Genomic DNA, 19,577 nt, shown 5'->3' with positions numbered 1-19,577 from the left:
TAAAGTATTTATTAGCCCATTAGAGAATTTTTACTTTATAGTGATTCTATTGTAATACATTGTAGAGGATTGTAAGAGTGCATGTTTTGTTTACCTTGTGTATTTGTGTGAGCTGAAAGCACGGACATTTTAAAATAAGAGTCCCCGGTGTATTTCGGGCTTGTTTATAATTAAATGTACCACGTTATGCACAAATTCTTCATTTTTTTCTGGTTATGATTGGGATTTTGGTTGCACAACAAATATCTATCTGGGATTTTACTCATTTTGGCCTCTTGCAGCCTCTATGTCTGTTCCCGACACAGTAAGGAAAGACACTTTTTTTTTTAACATTCAGTAAATCGATATAAAAAAACTTTCAGCTGATTAATTGGTTATCTGCCTTTTCCACCACTTAGTTAATGGTATTTGCCAAATCCACTGTCGTTCAACCTCTAGTCTATATCAAGTTTGGTAGATGTAGCTTAAAGTTCTAGGAGGAGGTTAGAATTTTCGGTCTTTGTTTAGGGATTTTGGAAAAACCGTAAACAAATTCTGTAGAATAACAGCATGTTGGCTTTATCAAACCAACATAATAAACAGTTACATTCGTGAATAATAATAATCAGAATAAATTATTGTTTTTGCTTAAGTAACATACTTTTGAAGTCAGAAGTTTACATACACTTAGGTTGAAGTCATTAAAACTCATTTCTTAACCAATCCACAGATTTAATATTAGCAAACTATAGATTTGGCAAGTCGTTTAGGACATCTACACGAGTAATTTTTCCAACAGTTGTTTACAAACAGATTGTTTCATTTTTAATTGACTATATCACAATTCCAGTGGGTCAGAAGTTTGCATACACTCAGTTAACTGTGCCTTTAAGCAGCTTGGAAAATTCCAGAAAATTATGTCAAGCCTTTAGATGATTAGCCAGTTAGCTTCTGATAGGAGGTGTACTGAATTGGAGGTGTACCTGTGGAAGTATTTTAAGGCCTATCTTCAAACTCATTGCCTCTTTGCTTGACATCATGGGAAAATCAAAAGAAATCAGCCAAGACCTCAGAAAAAAATTGTGGACCTCCACAAGTCTGGTTAATCCTTGGGAGCAATTTCCAAATGCCTGAAGGTACCACGTTCATCTGTACAAACAATAGTATGCAAATATAAACACCATGGAACCACGCAGCCATCATACCGCTCAGGAAGGAGACGCATTCTGTCTCCTAGAGATGAATGTAGTTTGGTGTGAAAAGTGCAAATCAATCCCAGAACAACAGCAAAGGACCTTTTGAAGATGCTGGAGGAAACAGGTAGAAAAGTATCTATATCCACAGTAAATGAGTCCTATATCAACATAACCTGAAAGGCTGCTCAGCAAGGAAGAAGCCACTGCTCCAAAACCACCATAAAAAAGCCAGAGTACAGTCTGCAAGTGCACATGGGGACAAAGATCTTACTTTTTGGAGAAATGTCCTCTGGTCTAATGAAACAAAATTTTAACTGTTTGGCCATAATGACCATCGATATGTTTGGAGGAAAAAGGGTGAGGCTTGCAAGCTGAAGAACACCATCCCAACCATCAAGCATGGGGGTGAAAGCATCATGTTATGGGGGTGCTTTGCTGCAGGAAGGACTGGTGCACTTCACAAAATATATGGCATCATGAGGAAGGAAAATGATGTGGATATATTGAAGCAAAATCTCAAGACATCAGTCAGGAAGTTAAAGCTCGGTCGCAAATGGGTCTTCAAATGGACAATGACCCCAAGAATACATCCAAAGTTGTGGAAAAATGGCTTAAGGACAAAAAAGTCAAGGTATTGGAGTGCCAATCACAAAGCTCTGACCTCAATCTGATAGAAAATTTGTGGGCAGAACTGAAAAAGTGTGTGCGAGCAAGAAGGCCTACAAACCTGACTCAGTTACATCAGTTCTGTCTGGAGGAATGGGCCAAAATTCCAGCAAGCTTGTGGAAGGCTACCCAAAATGTTTGACCCAAGTTAAACAATTTAAAGGCAATGCTACCAAATACTAACAAAGTGTATGTAAACTTCTGACCCACTGGGAATGTGATGAAAGAAATAAAGCTGAAATAAATAATTCTCTCTACAATTATTCTGACATTTCACATTCTTAAAATAAAGTAGTGATCCTAACTGACCTAAGACAGGGAATGTTTTCTACGATTAAATTAAACTGTGAAAAACTGAGTTTAAATGTATTTGGCTAAGGTGTATGTAAACTTCTGACTTCAACTGTAGTTCATTATCCTAACTGTAGGCTGTTTTCAGTTGCCTAGCAACCTGGTAACTTGCCGCATTAATACAGAATAGTGCAGTCCCAGATTTGCGTTTATAGTCAATTTACAATGCTCATCCAAGTCAGAACTATGTGTTATGTAATCACCCTTTTTGAGGCTTTAATTTTTCATAGGTACTGAGTAGACTAACAACATGGTCCATTCCCCAGGATTTTAATAATATAAGGAAATGTAATATTACATCATGTACTATTTGATAATACAAATCCTGCAGTTTACAGCTGCGAAAAATTGCTTTTCCACGAATGCATTTTTAATGCCTTAAGAAAATATAAATGTATGATTTGAAATGTTTTCCAACCCCCAGACCACCTTTTTGAGTATCGTCAGTTGTAGGGCTTGTAGAATTTCGATAAATCTCATAAAAGTAAAACCATAGTAATGATAGACCCACCTCACCTAAGCTTCAGTAATCAGCTAAAAGAATCTAATGGAAACGATTGCAGCAAGTCAACTATAGATTTGAATTCTAATGCAACACAATGCAGGTAAAAATACCTGTCAAGTAGAAGTAGAAGGTGCTTTCACACTGACAGCAATTTAATCATACTCGACTGCAATACCAACTGTATTAGGTGGTGCATCATTTCAGCTCCACACTATCTTCACTCCCATTGGAAGTCACTGCATCACTGCTCATTTTGCTGTCATTTAATTAGCCTCAAATTACCAAATCTCACTGAAAGTGATTGACTTCCAGTAGGGATGTGCGAGACTAGTCGACTAGTCGAATAAACGGTGCTGATGCTGCTAGTCGACACTGGAATTACTAGTCAGTTAATATTTCCCCCCATTAAACTGATCATCGTTTTTACACATTTACATTTGGCTTTATATTTTTACAGAGGCTGCACTTAAATTATTGTCATATTAATGTTACATATTTTAAATAGAATTAATAATACAAATATTATTTTAAAAAGAGTATATCTGGAGCAGATACAAAGTTTCATTTCACCTCAGGCTGCACGTGCTTCTTCCCTCTCTTACTCGCGGCGCACGCAGGAAAATGTCCTCTATCTAATCATAATGTCCTCCAATGTTCATAATGCAAGGCAAGCATGCGGCAGATAAACACCCCTTTTCAGTGGAATTTAGCTTTGGATTTGGAATAGATTAAGCATTTGAAATGCGTCGCATAAACATATTTTTTTTTACTGTTTTCTAAAGGTTGGTTTCTTTTTAGACTAGTTGACTTAAAAAATTCCATTTAAACGTAAGTGAAATTAGTCGTTCAGTACATCCAGTTGCTTTGTCAGTGCGAATCGGTGTTGGTGCAAACAGCCCTTTAGGCTGGGTAACATCTGTGTGTGAAATTTCTTCGCATACACAAGATATAATTTCACCAGACCCTATTTGCTGATTACATTAATGCATTTGGCAGATGCTTTCATCCAAAATGACTATCATCAAAACCTCGGTTGTGTCATGACTTTTGGTCACGGGACGTGCAAGAACCAGTGAGGTTTGATATTACTGACGTGTCGCCATATTTGATTTGTTTGACACTTTTTGGTGCTTTTTTAAGCTTTAAATTGAGTCACTATCAACTGCTATTGTATGGAAATCAGTGATTACAACATTATTTAAAATACATCCTTTTGTGTACCACGGAAGAAAGAAAGCCATATGGGTTTGGAATGACATCACATTTCTTGAAGATATGTGTACTTTTAATTGAGCAAAACTTGTCACATGTCATCTCAAATTGCTGTAATTTCAACCAGTTGCACTTTAAGTAGCTCTTCTCCACAGCAATAAGCATCAGCCTCTGGAAGAACATCATTGCAATATGCAATAGATCTTGTGGGGATATTTCATAACGATTATTCTGTTTGTGCCTGGTCTTATTTAATGTGCCATACTAAAAAATGTATGATGGGCATATCATAAGCTTTCTCTGTGACTGCTGCTTGTTACGGAACCAGTTCCTCAGATCCGCTTTGATGTGCTCATCGGCCCCAGCTGTTTGATTGACAATCCGGATTGCATCCGTAATCCTCTGAAGGAGCTATTGTAACCATCTGTGTGTAATTAGTGTATGATGTTCTTTGATGTTTTTATTTAGTTTTTGAGTTGACCAATCAAATCAGTTGTAGCTAATATTGTAGATGGAGTAGCCATTGTTTGGAACATTTACATTTTTATTTACATTCAGTCATTTAGCAGATGCTTTTATTCAAATGAGGAACATCACAAAAATTTTATCATACAAGAGCCAACTATATTTGCAGTATCACAAATCCAAGGAGCAACCAGACATTGGTTCATACAATAGTTTTTTCTTTAACTCCGCTGGTAGAGCATTGCACTAGCAATGGCAAGGTTGTGGGTTTGATTCCCAGGGAACACGTACTAATCTAAAGTTTAAAGAAGAATGTTTACCTTGAATGCACTTAAGCTGCTTTGGATAAAAGTGTCTGCCAGTTTGTAAATGTAAATTAATAAGCGCTGCAGTGGAATAGTTCATAGATTCATAGTTCATAGGAATAGATTTTCTTTTAAAAACTGTTTGCCCACTTTCATATCTCCCTCAGTGTGCAGCTAATTCAGCTCCCTGCGATAGTCGATTATATAACATTTATGGTGTTTACAGATGAGTCACAATTTAGACATGGAGAACATTTTGAGCTGCCGTCATTGCATTCACTTTCTACATAGGAAATCAGTGATGTCACAACCAATAATATTCCCTAGGGATGGGACGATATATCAAAATTCGATATATTACGAACCAAAAAAATGACAAACCATATCGAGGCAAAACTCTTTATTTAGAAATTTGCAACATTGTTTTCTGTCCATGTGATCAAACATGAAATGACCTGTCAAACATCATAATCCCTATATCACTTGATTTGACCCCTACTGTGCTTTATTTTTCTACATTGTTTACAGGGCTCACACAAGCTCCTTGAAGTGCTTAAAGTGCTTGAAATTAGCATTTAGAAATTCAAGAACGGGAATACCTGGAAAATCACCTTGTTTTGTTGAAAAGTGCTTGAGATTAAAGAGAACATTTCTTCAGTGTAATGTGTGTCCATCTTAGATAAAATCCACGCACTCCACTTTTATTGAATAACGTGTTTTTAATATCCTTTTTGTTCTTTACAGTCAGATGAAGTAAAAATAAATATTATTTTTAATCGGTCATAGCATAAATGCGATAAACAAACTGAGAGACTTCTCTCTCCTTAATAACTGGAACACTGTGAGATGCTGGTTGAACTCTTAAAGTAACAGTACCATTTAAGTGCTTGTAATTCAAATAAATATAAACTCAATGTTATTACTTGTAAATTATACACATTATTTCAAACTGTGAAAGCTTATATCATTAATATATATACAATTTAATATTCATTGATAGAATGTAAAATTTTTGTATTTTTGAAAAGTTTAAATGTGATTATAATAATGATGACAAACAAATATTAATAAATAAAATATACACTTTCACATACTTTTTCAGGACAGATTCAGTCTGAATGTAGCCCACTGTTTTTGAAGGCTGATTTATTTGTGATATTTTCTTATAGAGAAACTCATTATTTAAACTTTGAGCATTTATATTGTGTATTAAAGAACTTTATAATGATGAAAAATTGTGCATTTTGTTCAAATATTTTTCAAAAAATAAACAAAAATTTCTGTCAAACTTTGTCATTTAAATATTATTATATTGAATCGTGAACCTCATAATGTATATAAAACCAAATAGTGAGATAACCATATTGCCCCATCCCTAATATTCCCCCTTTTGTGTGTGTGTGTGTGTGTGTGTGTGTGTAACTACTTAGTTACCATGGAAACTAAGTAGTGTCAATGAAAAGCATGATTGAGATGAAATATGAGACATGTGAGATCTGTGAAGAAAACATATAAAATTGATGGTAAAAATCATTTATGAGCAAAATATTTTTATCGGCCGTCATTTCCAATCAAGCTGTAATTATGCCTAATTATGCAGATAATGTGAATATGTTTTTATTGTGTTTTTAGGATGCAGAAAATGCAAGCTCTAAAATTAGCAAGACAAAGGAGTCTGCCATTTTATTCCAAAAGTGTGTCAAAAAATTTATTTTCCACCATTTCCACCACAACAATTTGACATGTAATGGAAATTACATTTGTTGATTTAGATAAATGTTGATTTAGAAAAATAATGCAAAAAAAGACAGAATTCAAGAGTATGAAAAGTGTGTTTTAAGGGAGTTTATTTTCTGAAAGTCCACAGGACCAAAAGTGTCCCATAGACGAAGAAACACCCAAATATTGAGAACAGAGAGAATGTTATCAGTCCTTGCAAGAGCTCTTCAATGCAAACTCGCTACTTTTCCCTTCAAGTGTGAGCTTGGCAGAGCTGAGCCAGCTTATGGCTGTGCTGGGTGACAGAATAAAACTCTTAAATGGCCTTTCAATCCACCAGGGGCTCAGCTTCTCTCTCCCCCAGCCACTGCCTCCCTCGACGTCACCCTGATGTATGAGTCTCCTCATTCTTCATGGCAGCCAGGCAGTGCACTGTGTTAGCGTTGATACAGCCAATAGACACTGGTGCTGGCTCTGGTCAGCTGAAACGTAAATCAAAATGAAAGCATTGAGGTTTAGGGATTATTTACGCCTTTTTGAACGTATATGAGATGGAGACTATAAATACTTGTGTTGCACGAGAGTTGAATAAATGTTGAAATGAAATGAGATTTGATGAAGTCTGAGTTTTCTGGGTTTTTGTTGTAGTTTGCGATGTCAACTTTGTCACGATATGCCGATGTCTGTTGTTACTGCAGGCAAATGCAAATTGGTGTTGTTGTGGCAAAGCATTTATTGCATGTTGGTAGATGACATGTCTTGTGGTAAAACATGCTATACTCCATCTAAAACTATTTTAAACAGAATTTTGCTAATTATTTTATAATTATTTTGCATGCTGCTTTTATAACCTCATACTAATGGAGAGAAATTAAACTTGTGAATGCAAACATTTTGTAAAACATAAAAAAAAAAGGGTTTCAGGAAAAAACTAGAAGCATTCTGCAGTGAAACCGTCTTTCTTGCAAACTGAGCAAATTTAAATGGTAGGCATAGAGAGAGTACATAAGTTGATTGATGTTTAATCGGGTAGCCAAAGGACCTATTAGCCTACACCATGTGAGCCAATTGGCTTGACATATCACATGTGAGCGAGCTAACTGGCTAACAGATAACAAGTTCAAAGAACCTATCAGCTTGCGCCATTGAGACTCTGATATCACACGTACATCACCCACACGTCTATTTGATGTGTGTGTTTACATCTGGAAGAAGTATTTTTAAAATTGTTTGCTAATCTGCAATGCGTCTTTAAGACATATGTCAATAAGGATGTCAGTCTCGGATGTCAGTAAGACATTCAGCAGATGTCTTTAAGATGTTTATGATTTAGAATGTTTGTAAATCTGATCTTTTTAAGATGTTTAGCAGATGTTAATTGGATTGTGATGATTTCCAGATGAAAAGATCTAAACTGGACATCTCGGAGATGTATGTGTGCTATCTGGGAAGTTTCATGCCTGAACTTAGTCAATTCAGTCATGACAATTCTCGGAAAGATCTAGCATGTTAATGTTAGTTTGACATATTGATAGGATATTGGTCATGGCGGACTAGATCTGTTGCTGCTGTTGCTGCTGCAGAGCAAGTATGACTTGCTACTGCTAGAACATAGCATGTGGACATGGTGCTGCTGCAGAACAGTTTTCGAGAATACTCTCCCCGTGTGCTGTTGATCAAACAAACAGTTTGTCTTGACTCAAACGCATGTCATTGGTTGAGTCTATGTAGCGGTGTCGAGCTGCATGGTCTTCTCAAACAGAGTAATGTTTTGATAGTGCCATAGAGATACAGTGTTTACAGTTTTTGAGGAAATTGACCAATGAATGGTTTACTTATTGTCGACTGGGTTAGGAGAAAGAATTTTAACGTTGAAGAAGTTACACACTTTAGCATTAAGAGTCAAATGTTTCCCACTTGAAGCGAAGCTTCACCTTATTTCCCTCTGGCTTCCAAAGGCATTTGACTATTTTGAATCCATTATAGTTCACTTACGATGTGAGTCACCAGTTTAATCATTTAGAAGAAGCGTTGCCATGTATAGCTGTGATTGAAGGGCCGGTTCCTACATCATGTTCCTATCCCCTGGGTCGTGCGATATATAGACTGCATGGCTCATTCACTTCAGTGCTCCATTATCTCACATACCCCTTTACCTCTACCCACCCTGAGAGCTGCTTACCTCCATTCAGGCATTAGCCATTCCGTGCACAGAGCGGCGCTGGGCTTCAAAGTTAGAGTGACCGCAGATTAGAGGGAACACAACCCCCTGTCACCGAGTGTCAGTGAGGGCTGCAGATGATTAGAGGGAAATTTCAACCCTTCAGCCCCAACATCATCAAGCCTTCTTACAGTCCCACTGATAGTACACAAGGGCAGGGCCTCTGTGTCAGTCTTCATCAAATTCCAACCTGCAGAAAGTAATTTGTGCTGACTGGAAATATAGACTGGTAATATATTTGAACACTTTTTTTATTCATTTGTTTTCTTGCCTTTTGAACTTGGAGAACTAACTCCAACCCCTAACCTTCACCCCAACCATGGTTGTTTCCCGCTTTGTGCCATGCCTAAGAACATGTCTTAACTGTGGGAAAATCACTGTAATGCACATCATCTTGTAGCTTATTGGTTTATTTTAAACATTCAGGCACCTCTTACATTGTAACATTGTTTTTGTTTTTTTTCCTCCCAGTTTGGAATGCCCAATTCCCAATGTGCTCTAAGTCCTCGTGGTGGCGTAGTGACTCGCCTCAATCCGGGTGTCAGAGGACGAATCTCAGCTGCATCTGCGTCTGAGACCGTCAACCCACGCATCTTATCATGTGGCTTATTGAGCGCATTACCACGGAGATATAGCGTGTGTGGAGGCTTCACACCATCCACCGCAGCATCCATACACAGCTCACCATGCGCCCCACTGAGAGCGAAACACATTATAGCGATCACGAGGAGGTTACCCTGTGTGACTCCACCCTCCCTAGCAATCGGGCCAATTTGGTTGCTTAGGAGACTTGGCTGGAGTCACTCAGCATGCCCTGGGATTCGAACTAGCGAACTCCAGGGGTGGTAGCCAACGTCTTTTCCACTGAGCTACCCAGGCCCCGCATTGTAACATTGTTAACGTCGGATAGATTTTTAGAAAAGAGGATATGGTTGATTTTGCTGCTCCACAGATCAGTCTTGTGAATATTGTTTTGCACCCTGTTGTTGATATGATTCTTGTCTCAGGCTTGTCTGAGAGTGTCTGGAACATCAGTTGTCAGGGCTTTGTTTAGCAGGTTGGAATGTCAGTCACAGTTTTCTTGATGCAAGAAAAGGCTGCTGACGACTTTAAAGCAGAGAAATACTGAGATGAATGAAATCAGGATGAAGGAAATAATGAGCGAGCTTGGTTGATAACCATGAAAGAAAGCTAAAGTAGCATTCTGAGTGATAGCGGTGCCTTTTGTATCCTTGCAGTTGATTATCTTTGAAAATGAATTCGAGCTGGAATCATTCAAAAAACAAGTAGTCAATTAGTCAAGTAGTTTATCTAGATTTTTTTTTTAATCTAGATCTAGTTTTTAAATTTTTTGCAGCTGTGCTTTAGCTTTTAGACAGTTTGCGCGGTAAAACCCTCTCGGAAAAGTTACAACTTTGAATTCATCTCATTGAAAGCACCGCCACTACAGCCATACACATTCAGATGGACCTCTTTAACTTTGTGCATTGTTTTCTGCTGTTTTTTATCTTCCCGCCACGAGTATTGCATTTTTAAGACCTACAGTCGAACTTTTAAAAACGCATCTCAAGACCCCTGCATTTTGTTCTATTCTGTTTCAATCCGTGTAGCTATTTTTTGAAAGCAAGTATGCGTCATATGTCCGTCCGCGCTGTTTTTTAATTATTTTCCCATATATACATGTGCTAGACAGACGTCTTTGATTTTTGTGGTGCGTCTGCTTTTTCAGTATCTCGCGCAGGAATGCACTATTACAAGAAGCTGTGTCACGTTTAAAAGAACTTTAGCTGTTAAAAATGCTCCTCAAGACTAGATGTCGACCGATAGTGGATTTTGCCAATACTGATAACTAAGGTGGTGGAAAAGGCTGATACCAAAATAATCGGCCAATAGTTTTTAAAATCGATTTATTTATTTAAAAAAAAAATCCTTAAGGCCTGTTCACACCAAATATGCCTGTCAAAATCAACATAAACTCAACAATCAATAAAGGTTATTTAAATAATAGAGCTGTTGAAATTAATGCGTTAAAATTAAAAATGTTTAACGCATTCATTTTTCCTAATCGCGATTTAGGCATTCAGCTTGCGTGATGCATCAGCATTTCCCTAGTATTTTAATCGACTGACAGCACTAATAAATAGGCGTTCAATAATGTCTATGGTTCATATGTGTCTTTTTTTTATTTCTTATAACACTTCATATTAATAATTGTGAATTAGTCCATAAACAGTGATGGTGACTTGGCTTCGATACAGTGCTCTATATGTAAATATTGACCAACTTTTTAAAGCATATATATATTCACCATATGAAGGGTTTTGGCCACAGAGAAACACAGAGGAATAAAAAAAATATATAATAATAAAAACTATTAGCAACTATCGGTGTTGTTTTTTGCAGATAGTTCCAAAAAGCAACCATCTGCACGATTAATCTGTAAAACCAATAAAACGGTCAACCTCTACTCGAGACACCATACATACTGTTCTATTTGTGGCACTGCATCTATTTTTGTTTTTTTATTTTTTTAGCACAAGAACATGTTCTTAAGAATGTAACTAAGAATTTAAGTGAGAACTCATCCGAATGTGGTCATGAAACATGAAGCCATAAATATTATACAATGCTTCCTTAAGACAATTAGTCGACTAGTTCAGGCAAAAGACTAGTCGATTTTGGATTATGAAAATTTTAAGCAGTTTTACCTGAAAATATTTTTTCACATCGGAATAGCTTCATGGGAAGATGAATCTGATATAAGAAGGTAATAAAGCAGAGAAATGAAAACAGGTAAAGCTGGACGCAATTTTCTCTCATCATTACTCATAATCACATCAGCTATAATCGCATGAGAGAGAGAGAGAGAGAAAGAGAGAGAGAGAGAGTGCGAGAGAGCGTGATACTAGGGCAGTCTCAATGCCTTGTTGTAATCAGATTTACCCCATGGATGTATTTAATCAGGGATCTTCAGGTAATCATATGACAGATGTATTAGTCAGGACAGATCAGTGCCCACCTCAGGCTCATTTCATTTCGCTTCCCTTTATTTTTTATATGACAAGGGCTGTCAACATGATATCAAAATTTACCTTATTTACTTTCTTAGTACATGTTACTGGTCTTATTGTGCACAATTCATCATTACATGTTATTCAAAAAATAAAAAAGTCTTCGTAATCTTCCATCAAAATAAAATAACTTGCTCTGCCTCTGAAACAACTTTCCTTTACAGCTGATGTCACCTTGACTGCATGGCTATTGGTTACATTAGCAAATTTTTGCCATTTGCGAAAACTATATCATATAGAATTTTTTTTATATATTTTACATTTTTTAAGAAGCTCAGGGAGTTATTTATGGATTAGTAATATAGACAGAGATATTTATGTCATTACCATTAAATCATATCATTAAATACATCATGTTTTCATTATGTTTTCAAAATGTTAATTGATTTTTAATTAAATAAAATTCACAACAGTAGAAAGAAATCCCGCACCCCAGATACTTATGGAGAGAACTGTACATTAATTCCAGCAGATTAATTAGCCATAAATATTCATGATGCATATGAAAATCTGTACTGTTTCTGCTTAATTTCCTCAGTGTCCTGTTTAGGTCTTAGTCCATATAAAGAGACAGGCATTTATGCTTAGAGAGCCCAGAACTATTTGAATAGACTTGTAGGGCATCATATCTCCCTGGACATGTAAAACGGCATTAGCAGAACAGTTAGATAACCCCCCATGAAGACTCTTTCATCTTTGAAGATGATTCACGCATATTTGTAATGTTATGGAGGTATAAGTACAAATGAAATAGATTAATTTAGTAAGAGGAGTGAGCTGAGCGATCTAGTTGTACGTGGCAGTCAATGTCAATGATGTTTGGCAAATTCTAAACTATATTTGCCTTTGTCAGAAGATTCTTGCCATGAACAAAACAAGAATGTTAACTGTGATTGACCACGTTTACATGCACTTAAGAAAACGTCTTGGTTACATACGTAACCTCGGTTCCCTGAGACGAAGGAAATGAGAGGCAAATGCCTAATGAAGAGTTTGCTACCCATGATAAATGAACCTTAATAACACATTGAAAGCCAGATGTTCTTTACCAATGTATCAAATTACACAGGCAGCAAAGTACACACACTGACAGAAGACGTTTAATTGCAGGTAGCGAATATAATGTGCATGGTGGGTAACTGTAAGACATCTCAGATTCGGAATGACACAAGAAATGCTGTTAGACACACAGACGCATTCTTTGTTTCAGTCTTCTGACATATATTTGCAAGAATAGTATCATCTATGAGAATACTGCTGATGACCTGAGACCATCTCAGCTCAGGAAGTGCTTTGAGTTCAGTTCGCTTTATTTCCACAGAGCAGTTCGTTGTGAGCCCATCTCTGCAGGGTCACTTTATATATAGCCTATGATTAAATCATAAAATAATACAAAAACACATTCACCTTGATCCATTATTTATATATCAGTGATTATTATCATTATTATAATTATTATGTTTACATTTATAATTGTTTTTAGATCAGAATTTGTATTAGTAATTTTCCGCCTGTTGTCATAGATGGATAATGGAAAGGTGGTTATAAATGATAAAACATTTTTTGACCTCTTCACATTTTAATTGAATTTAGAAATGTCTTTGGTTTAAGTTTTTTGTTTTTTAAATAAATTAATTTTCAATGCAAAATCACTAAAGCAAGAATATTCACCGATCCCTCAGGGGTTGACGATGTAATTGGATATTGTTTTTGTTGTTGTTTTTTTGTTTTTTTTACATACAGATATTGTGAACATATTTCTTGCATATCGCCTAGCCCTAGGAGGGAACAAAACAAATGTATTCACACACATTCAAAGTCATTACCCTTCTGAAGCAGCTAAACTGGGTCCTGGGATGAAAGGTAATAAAACATCAACATTAAACCCGCAACAACCCACAATAAGTGATGTATTTGCCAGGACAACGAAATACCTGACCAGTAGCCCATGATGGAGAGAATGCACGGATGAAGTAGGTTTGTTGCCAAAGAGATGTTGCCCTTCACAACGGTTGTAAAGCCATCTTTCAAAAAGTTGAACAACACACATTTTAATTGCACTTCATTTTTTTCAGTTTCATTTGAATGTTTAGTTAAAATAAATAAAAGATAAAGTTCAAAGTTTTAAATCAAACTGCCTTGTGTCATTGTGTAGGCTATTGCTTAACAAAAATTACCCCGTAGTACCACTTAGCGTCCAACCAGCGGTAATACCAGTGTTAGTCATGGCAAGTCTAGCATGCACTGTTCCTCCCTTAGCAAGCATAACTAATTATTTGTATTATAAAAATATTATCATGGTACCGTAAGATAAAACCACACATTGGCATTTTAAAGAAGGCATATTTGCACAGATTAAAAACTCAAACATGGCTGAATAGCTTCTCAGCATTAGGCCATAATCTCAGGGGAGCCATTGAATTTGTAAAAGGATTCACACTTTCTAAATTTAGGCCCATTTAGAAAGTGCTAGAGAAATGATGTTGAGGTGAATCCTTGAATATTTAAATGTTCTAAACCACAATGTGCCTTTCTTGTCTGCATATTGCATAAACTGTGCGTGATGCATTCCTGTCCCTCATTCTCAATTTCTCTCTCTCAATTTTAGTAAAAATAAGCTCATCTGAATTTGATGCCTTACTTTCATAATTCAACGATACCTTACATTCTCAGAGCATCACATTTTAGCTCCCAACATTGAAATGGACTTTTCTTGTTCAAAGAGTTCACACTAGCTGAAAATACAGTCCAACCACTTTTGATTTCTTGATACAAGGTGATGCATATCTTTCTTCTGAATCTAAAATGAGCTCCCTGACATGACTGTGGAAAAGTGGTATTTAAGTATACCAGAGAATCAAACAGATATAAGCAAAAGCTTTTATCTGCATTGGCTTGAAAGCTTGTCCTATTAAGCATGACATATGGAGCCGTAAATCATAGAAAAAATGAAATATTTTGGGTTTTAAAAACTTTATTCAGTCAGAGACGTGGCCTAGCAGGTAGAGAATGTGCTCCAGCATAGTGGTGGTTGTGTGGGCTATACGAGTTTGAGTCCAACTTGTCATTTCCCAAACACATTCTGCCCTTTTCCACAAATCGTTTCCTGTTTCCTCTCATTATTTCTGTTGATTAAAAAGGCCAAAATTAAAATAATAATAATAATAATTAAAAACAAATACTTTACATGGTGAAAAAAGCTTAAACCAGCCTAACATTGTGAGTTTGTCTGTTTTGATGGTTTAAAGTTTTTTTTAGATATTTATCATCTGGTCAGGCTGGGCAGTCAGCTGGCTGAACAACTAAAGCAGCTCAATACCAGCTTGGTCAGGCTGAGAGACCTACTAAACCATCTTAAAGCAGCTATCAAAACTATCAAATCACCTTAGGCTGGTTTAAGCAGTGTTTTTCAGCAGGAATAGTACCCTTGCATTTATTTTCACAAAATAACCTGTAGCCTTTTTGTTGCCAAAAGTATTTTATTTTGTTGTCCGTTTCCTTGTATTTGACTCATGGCTTATGATGTTATTATGGAAATGATGGCCTTCACTGTTTCTTTCTTCACCAAAGAATAATTTTGTCAGAGGAGTGTTCTTTGTGTTAGAGGAGTCACTTAAATCTGCTAGCATTAGCTTTTCATAGCCATTAGCAATTGTATGGCAATAATAGCTAGAGATTGATATCTAATCGGACCATTGTTACTTCCGATGTGGATAATGCATTGGCTAAATGCTTCTTTATCCCAGCTGACAGTTCAGCTCTTTTGTGACTGACTGAGTCTCTGCAGGTCGCACGCATTAGCTGTTAGCTGCTGGCTAGGTGGCAGCAACAGGTTTCTTGAATGTCTCGGATGCCTGATTTGCTTTTCTTTAAATCCAAACCTATGAGGGAAGATTGAGTCATTTTGATATCATTCTGCTGGTGATTTAAAGACAACTGTTTGTCATCTGTTTGTCCGCTAATTTGGCAATGAACAGTTGTGACAGGTGTCACGTATTTATTTGACAAATACATTTATTTGTATTTATATGGTTTTTATGCAAATTTTCAATGATACTATGCGACTATAAATTTGGATAATTTTCCAGTTTGTTTGGATATAATAAGACAGTTAGAGCCGTAGCAAAAAAGTGCACAAGCTTGTGACATGGAGCTGTGACGCTCTTGTAAGGATGCAGGTTCTGACCCTGCGCTCTGACCCCAGCTTTGCTGGGATATGTGAAAAAAAAGAATTTCACTGTATATGTGCAAATGTATAATGTGTGATAAATAAATAAAATTATTAATTATTATTAAGGTTCAAGTCTGGCCCATTTCCCCTCTCTCGCACAATACTTTCCTGTGCCCCTCTGTAGTCCTTTCCAATAAAGGCACCAAATCTCATAAGTTAATTAAAAAGGACAGGTAAGGTTTTAAATGACAACCAGTGAACAAAATAGTTGTGGTACCAGTCTTCTGTAGCTAAAGACATTATTGTTTGTTAATATTACATGGAAGTATACCACCTCAAAATACAGTAGTTTCTTCTGATATCTGATATTTATGATGATTCTGTATAAACTCGATAGCGAAACAACATAATTCAGAATATCGTTTACACAACTGAATGTTTCTGGCTCTCTCAGGAGCATTTTATATTAATTTCTGGTCACCTTGGTTACTGACTTTTCTTATTGATTAAGATCATTAGCGTAATCTGATGACCCCATCTGTAACATCTGTGTCACACTGTTAGATTAAATCAAATCTCATTATTAATTACTCAGCTGATTTATCTTAAACTGTCATTTAAATCTGTAGAATTAATAAGAATGTTACATTAAAATAAAAATACACTAATCTTGAATGTTAGCCACATTTATATTTTGTAGTCATAAATGATTCATATCCGATTCATATCCAATGAATGAACCTTGCTGTTAAATAATAAACCTCTATTTGAACTGTTCATTTGTTTTTGCCTTGGCATGATGGGAGTTTCTGTTAGGCCAGCCTATAAAAGTATACAGTAAAGATGGACTCTGGTTTACAAATGAATGGACTCTGAAGTTTATAGCCCAAACCCTGTTTTTCGAAACTGTGTTTAAGATAAGAGTATTGTGAAATCAGGGATTATTTGGTTGAGAGCTTCAGGGATTGGATTATGATATGGTTGCTAAGCATGTGGCTTGCAAATCCCTAAGTGCTTGATTTCTTTCTTTTTCTTTTTTTTGGATTTTCTCCCCCTTTTCTCCCCAATTTGGCATGCCCAGTTCCAAATGCACTCTAGGTCCTCATGGTGGCGTAGTGACTTGCCTCACTCTGGGCGGCGGAGTACAAATCTCAGTTGCCTCCGTGTCTGAGACAGTCAGTACGCGCATCTTATCACGTGGCTTGTTGAGTGCGTTACTGTGGAGACCTAGCGCGTGTGGAGGCTCATGCTATTCTCCGCAGCATCCACCCACAACTCACCATATGCCCCACTGAGAACGGGAACCACATTATAGCGACCACGAGGAGGTTAACCCAACGTGACTACCCATCCTAGCAACCAGACCAACTGGTTGCTTAGGAAGCCTGACTGGAGTCACTCAGCACGCCCTGGATTTGAACTTGTGACTCCAGGTGTAGTAGTCAGTGTCTTTACTTGCTGAGCTACCCAGGCCCCCTAAGTGCTTGATTTCTTAAGGAAGTTTGACTACTCGAAAAGGACTCAGTAACTATCACAGTAAGCTCACCCAAAACGAAAAATTAAAAAAATATTTTGTGAAACACAAAAGAAGTTTTAAAGAATGTTTAAAACTTTTTTTTACATGCAATGAAAGTCAAATCAAATCAAATCAAATCACTTTATTGTCACACAGCCATATACACAAGTGCAATGGTGTGTGAAATTCTTGGGTGCAGTTCCGATCAACATAGCAGTCGTGACAGTGATGAGACAGTACCAGTTTACAATAACATCAAATTAACACAGCACAATTTAAACATCTGATATACACATAATTACACTCAACAATATACAAATAATAACATACACTGTACAGTATACAATACGCACTATATAGATACACATTATTCAATAAAAATAAAAAATAAAAATATATAAAAAAGTATATATAGTAGTATATATAGAATGTACAGTATTGTACTGTATTGACATTCAGGCTGTCGGTTGATAGTCAGTTGTTAAGAGAGAGGGGTCAAAATACCATGCTACAACCATCTGATACCATCACTGCACCATGATAAAACCATATTCCTTTTTTGGAAGGGTTTGTCTTACATCTAGATTATTGACCATTACTTTACGGAGCCCCTTAGAGGACTGGGCGGGAATTTTTTCTGAAATAATTTTGAGTGCTCTCACAGTAGTTTTGTGTTCCCTTGCAAGAAGTTTTGCATGCAAAACACAATAACTTTTGCGCACAAAACTATTTCAAGGGAACACACAAAACTATTGTGAGGGAACGCGAAACTTATTGCGAGGGTACGCAAAACTGATTGCGAGGGCAAAAGCAAATCTATTTTAGAAAAAAATTCCTGCCCTGTCCTCTAAGGGGCTCCATATTACTTAAATATTCTGACAGAAATTGTTTTTTTGTCTCCAGGCACAACGAGACAGCCCAAAGAGGGTGAAGTCCCAGGTGTGGACTACAACTTTGTGAGCATTGAGCGGTTTATGGAATTAGAGAAAAGTGGGGCCTTGTTAGAAAGTGGAACTTATGAAGGTAAGTGAAATTCACTGTTAAATCTCCTACATCAAAAAAATTATAACCTTTTCAAATAATGGTTATATCATACTGGGCTGAAATATGAATTTTCATAAATTTGCTTGACGTTATCGCAGGAAGGAGCCCAACTATCTTTGACACTGAGCAAAGATATTAAAAAATGGTGCAGTGTATGTCCCCTGAGAGCTGACACTGAGGTGTGTGGACTACTTTCAGAGGCAGGCGCAGGTTTCTTTTCTCTTCATGAGCATAAGAAAAACCTACAGTACCAATGAATCTGTGAGGCAAATTATCAGAATGGCTTCAGTGGCAGACACATTGAGAACAATGTATGTGAGATGAAACTCGCCCCTTAATACTCATTCTTTTAGAAAATTGGTCCTTTAATGTTGGTGTCACGGGTGTTCTTTCTATCTCAATTAAACATATTCACACTAAAAATGCAGAGAAGTTTAAATTTAAGATTTGATTTTTTTTTTTTTTTTGGATTTTCTCCCCTTTTCTCCACAATTTGGAATGCCCAGTTCCCAATATGCTCTAAATCCTCGTGGTGGCGTAGTGACTCACCTCAATCCGGGTGGCGGAGGACGAATCTCAGTTGCCTCCGCGTCTGAGACCGTCAATCCGAGCATTTTATATAACAGGAGAAAGTATTTTAACATAGAAAAATATTATACACTTCAACCAAAGTTAGTCCACTTCCAGTCTATGATTCTGGGTCACAGTCATTTAAATGAAGCTCTATGAACTTCACCCTCCTGTGTTCCTGTCCCCACAGACCTGCAAATGAATTCAGAAAGCCTGTGCCGTACTCACACACCCGTGCTCAGTTTTTAATCATTAAACAGATTTCCCTGGATACACACGATTTCTTTTCAATCTCGAATAAAACGATTGGGTTTGCAGATGAGCGACGGGGCTATAACAGCAAACATCACACACAGAAAAAAATAACTCAAGCAAAGTTATTGAAAACATGATTGAAAAGTTACTTTAAAAGTCAGACTTCACATTTTTGCATGCCAAGTAGCTGTGAAAGCTTGTTTTGACTTGTTGCTGAGATTTAATGTGACACCAAGTAGGGCTGGTTATCACCTGCCACCTCATGATACGATATGTATTGTGATACATATGTAACGATTCAATATATCACGATATACCATGATACATATAT

At 36.7% G+C, this 19,577-nt stretch overlaps 1 protein-coding gene across 1 annotated transcript in view; it reads left to right on the top strand.

Moving 5' to 3' along the window:
* LOC127436016 (membrane-associated guanylate kinase, WW and PDZ domain-containing protein 2-like) overlaps positions 1–19,577 on the top strand; it is a 136,956-nt gene that overhangs the window by 46,419 nt on the left and 70,960 nt on the right. Inside the window, exon 3 of the mRNA XM_051689899.1 lies at positions 18,281–18,400. Within this exon, the coding sequence (XP_051545859.1) occupies positions 18,281–18,400 (120 nt within the window). The remainder of the gene's footprint in view (positions 1–18,280; positions 18,401–19,577) is intronic.

This window comes from Myxocyprinus asiaticus, chromosome 46, assembly GCF_019703515.2.
Source record: "Myxocyprinus asiaticus isolate MX2 ecotype Aquarium Trade chromosome 46, UBuf_Myxa_2, whole genome shotgun sequence".
Lineage (NCBI taxonomy): Eukaryota > Metazoa > Chordata > Actinopteri > Cypriniformes > Catostomidae > Myxocyprinus > Myxocyprinus asiaticus.
Note: the sequence above shows the minus strand (reverse complement) of the source record. Positions and strands in the feature narration are given on the sequence as shown.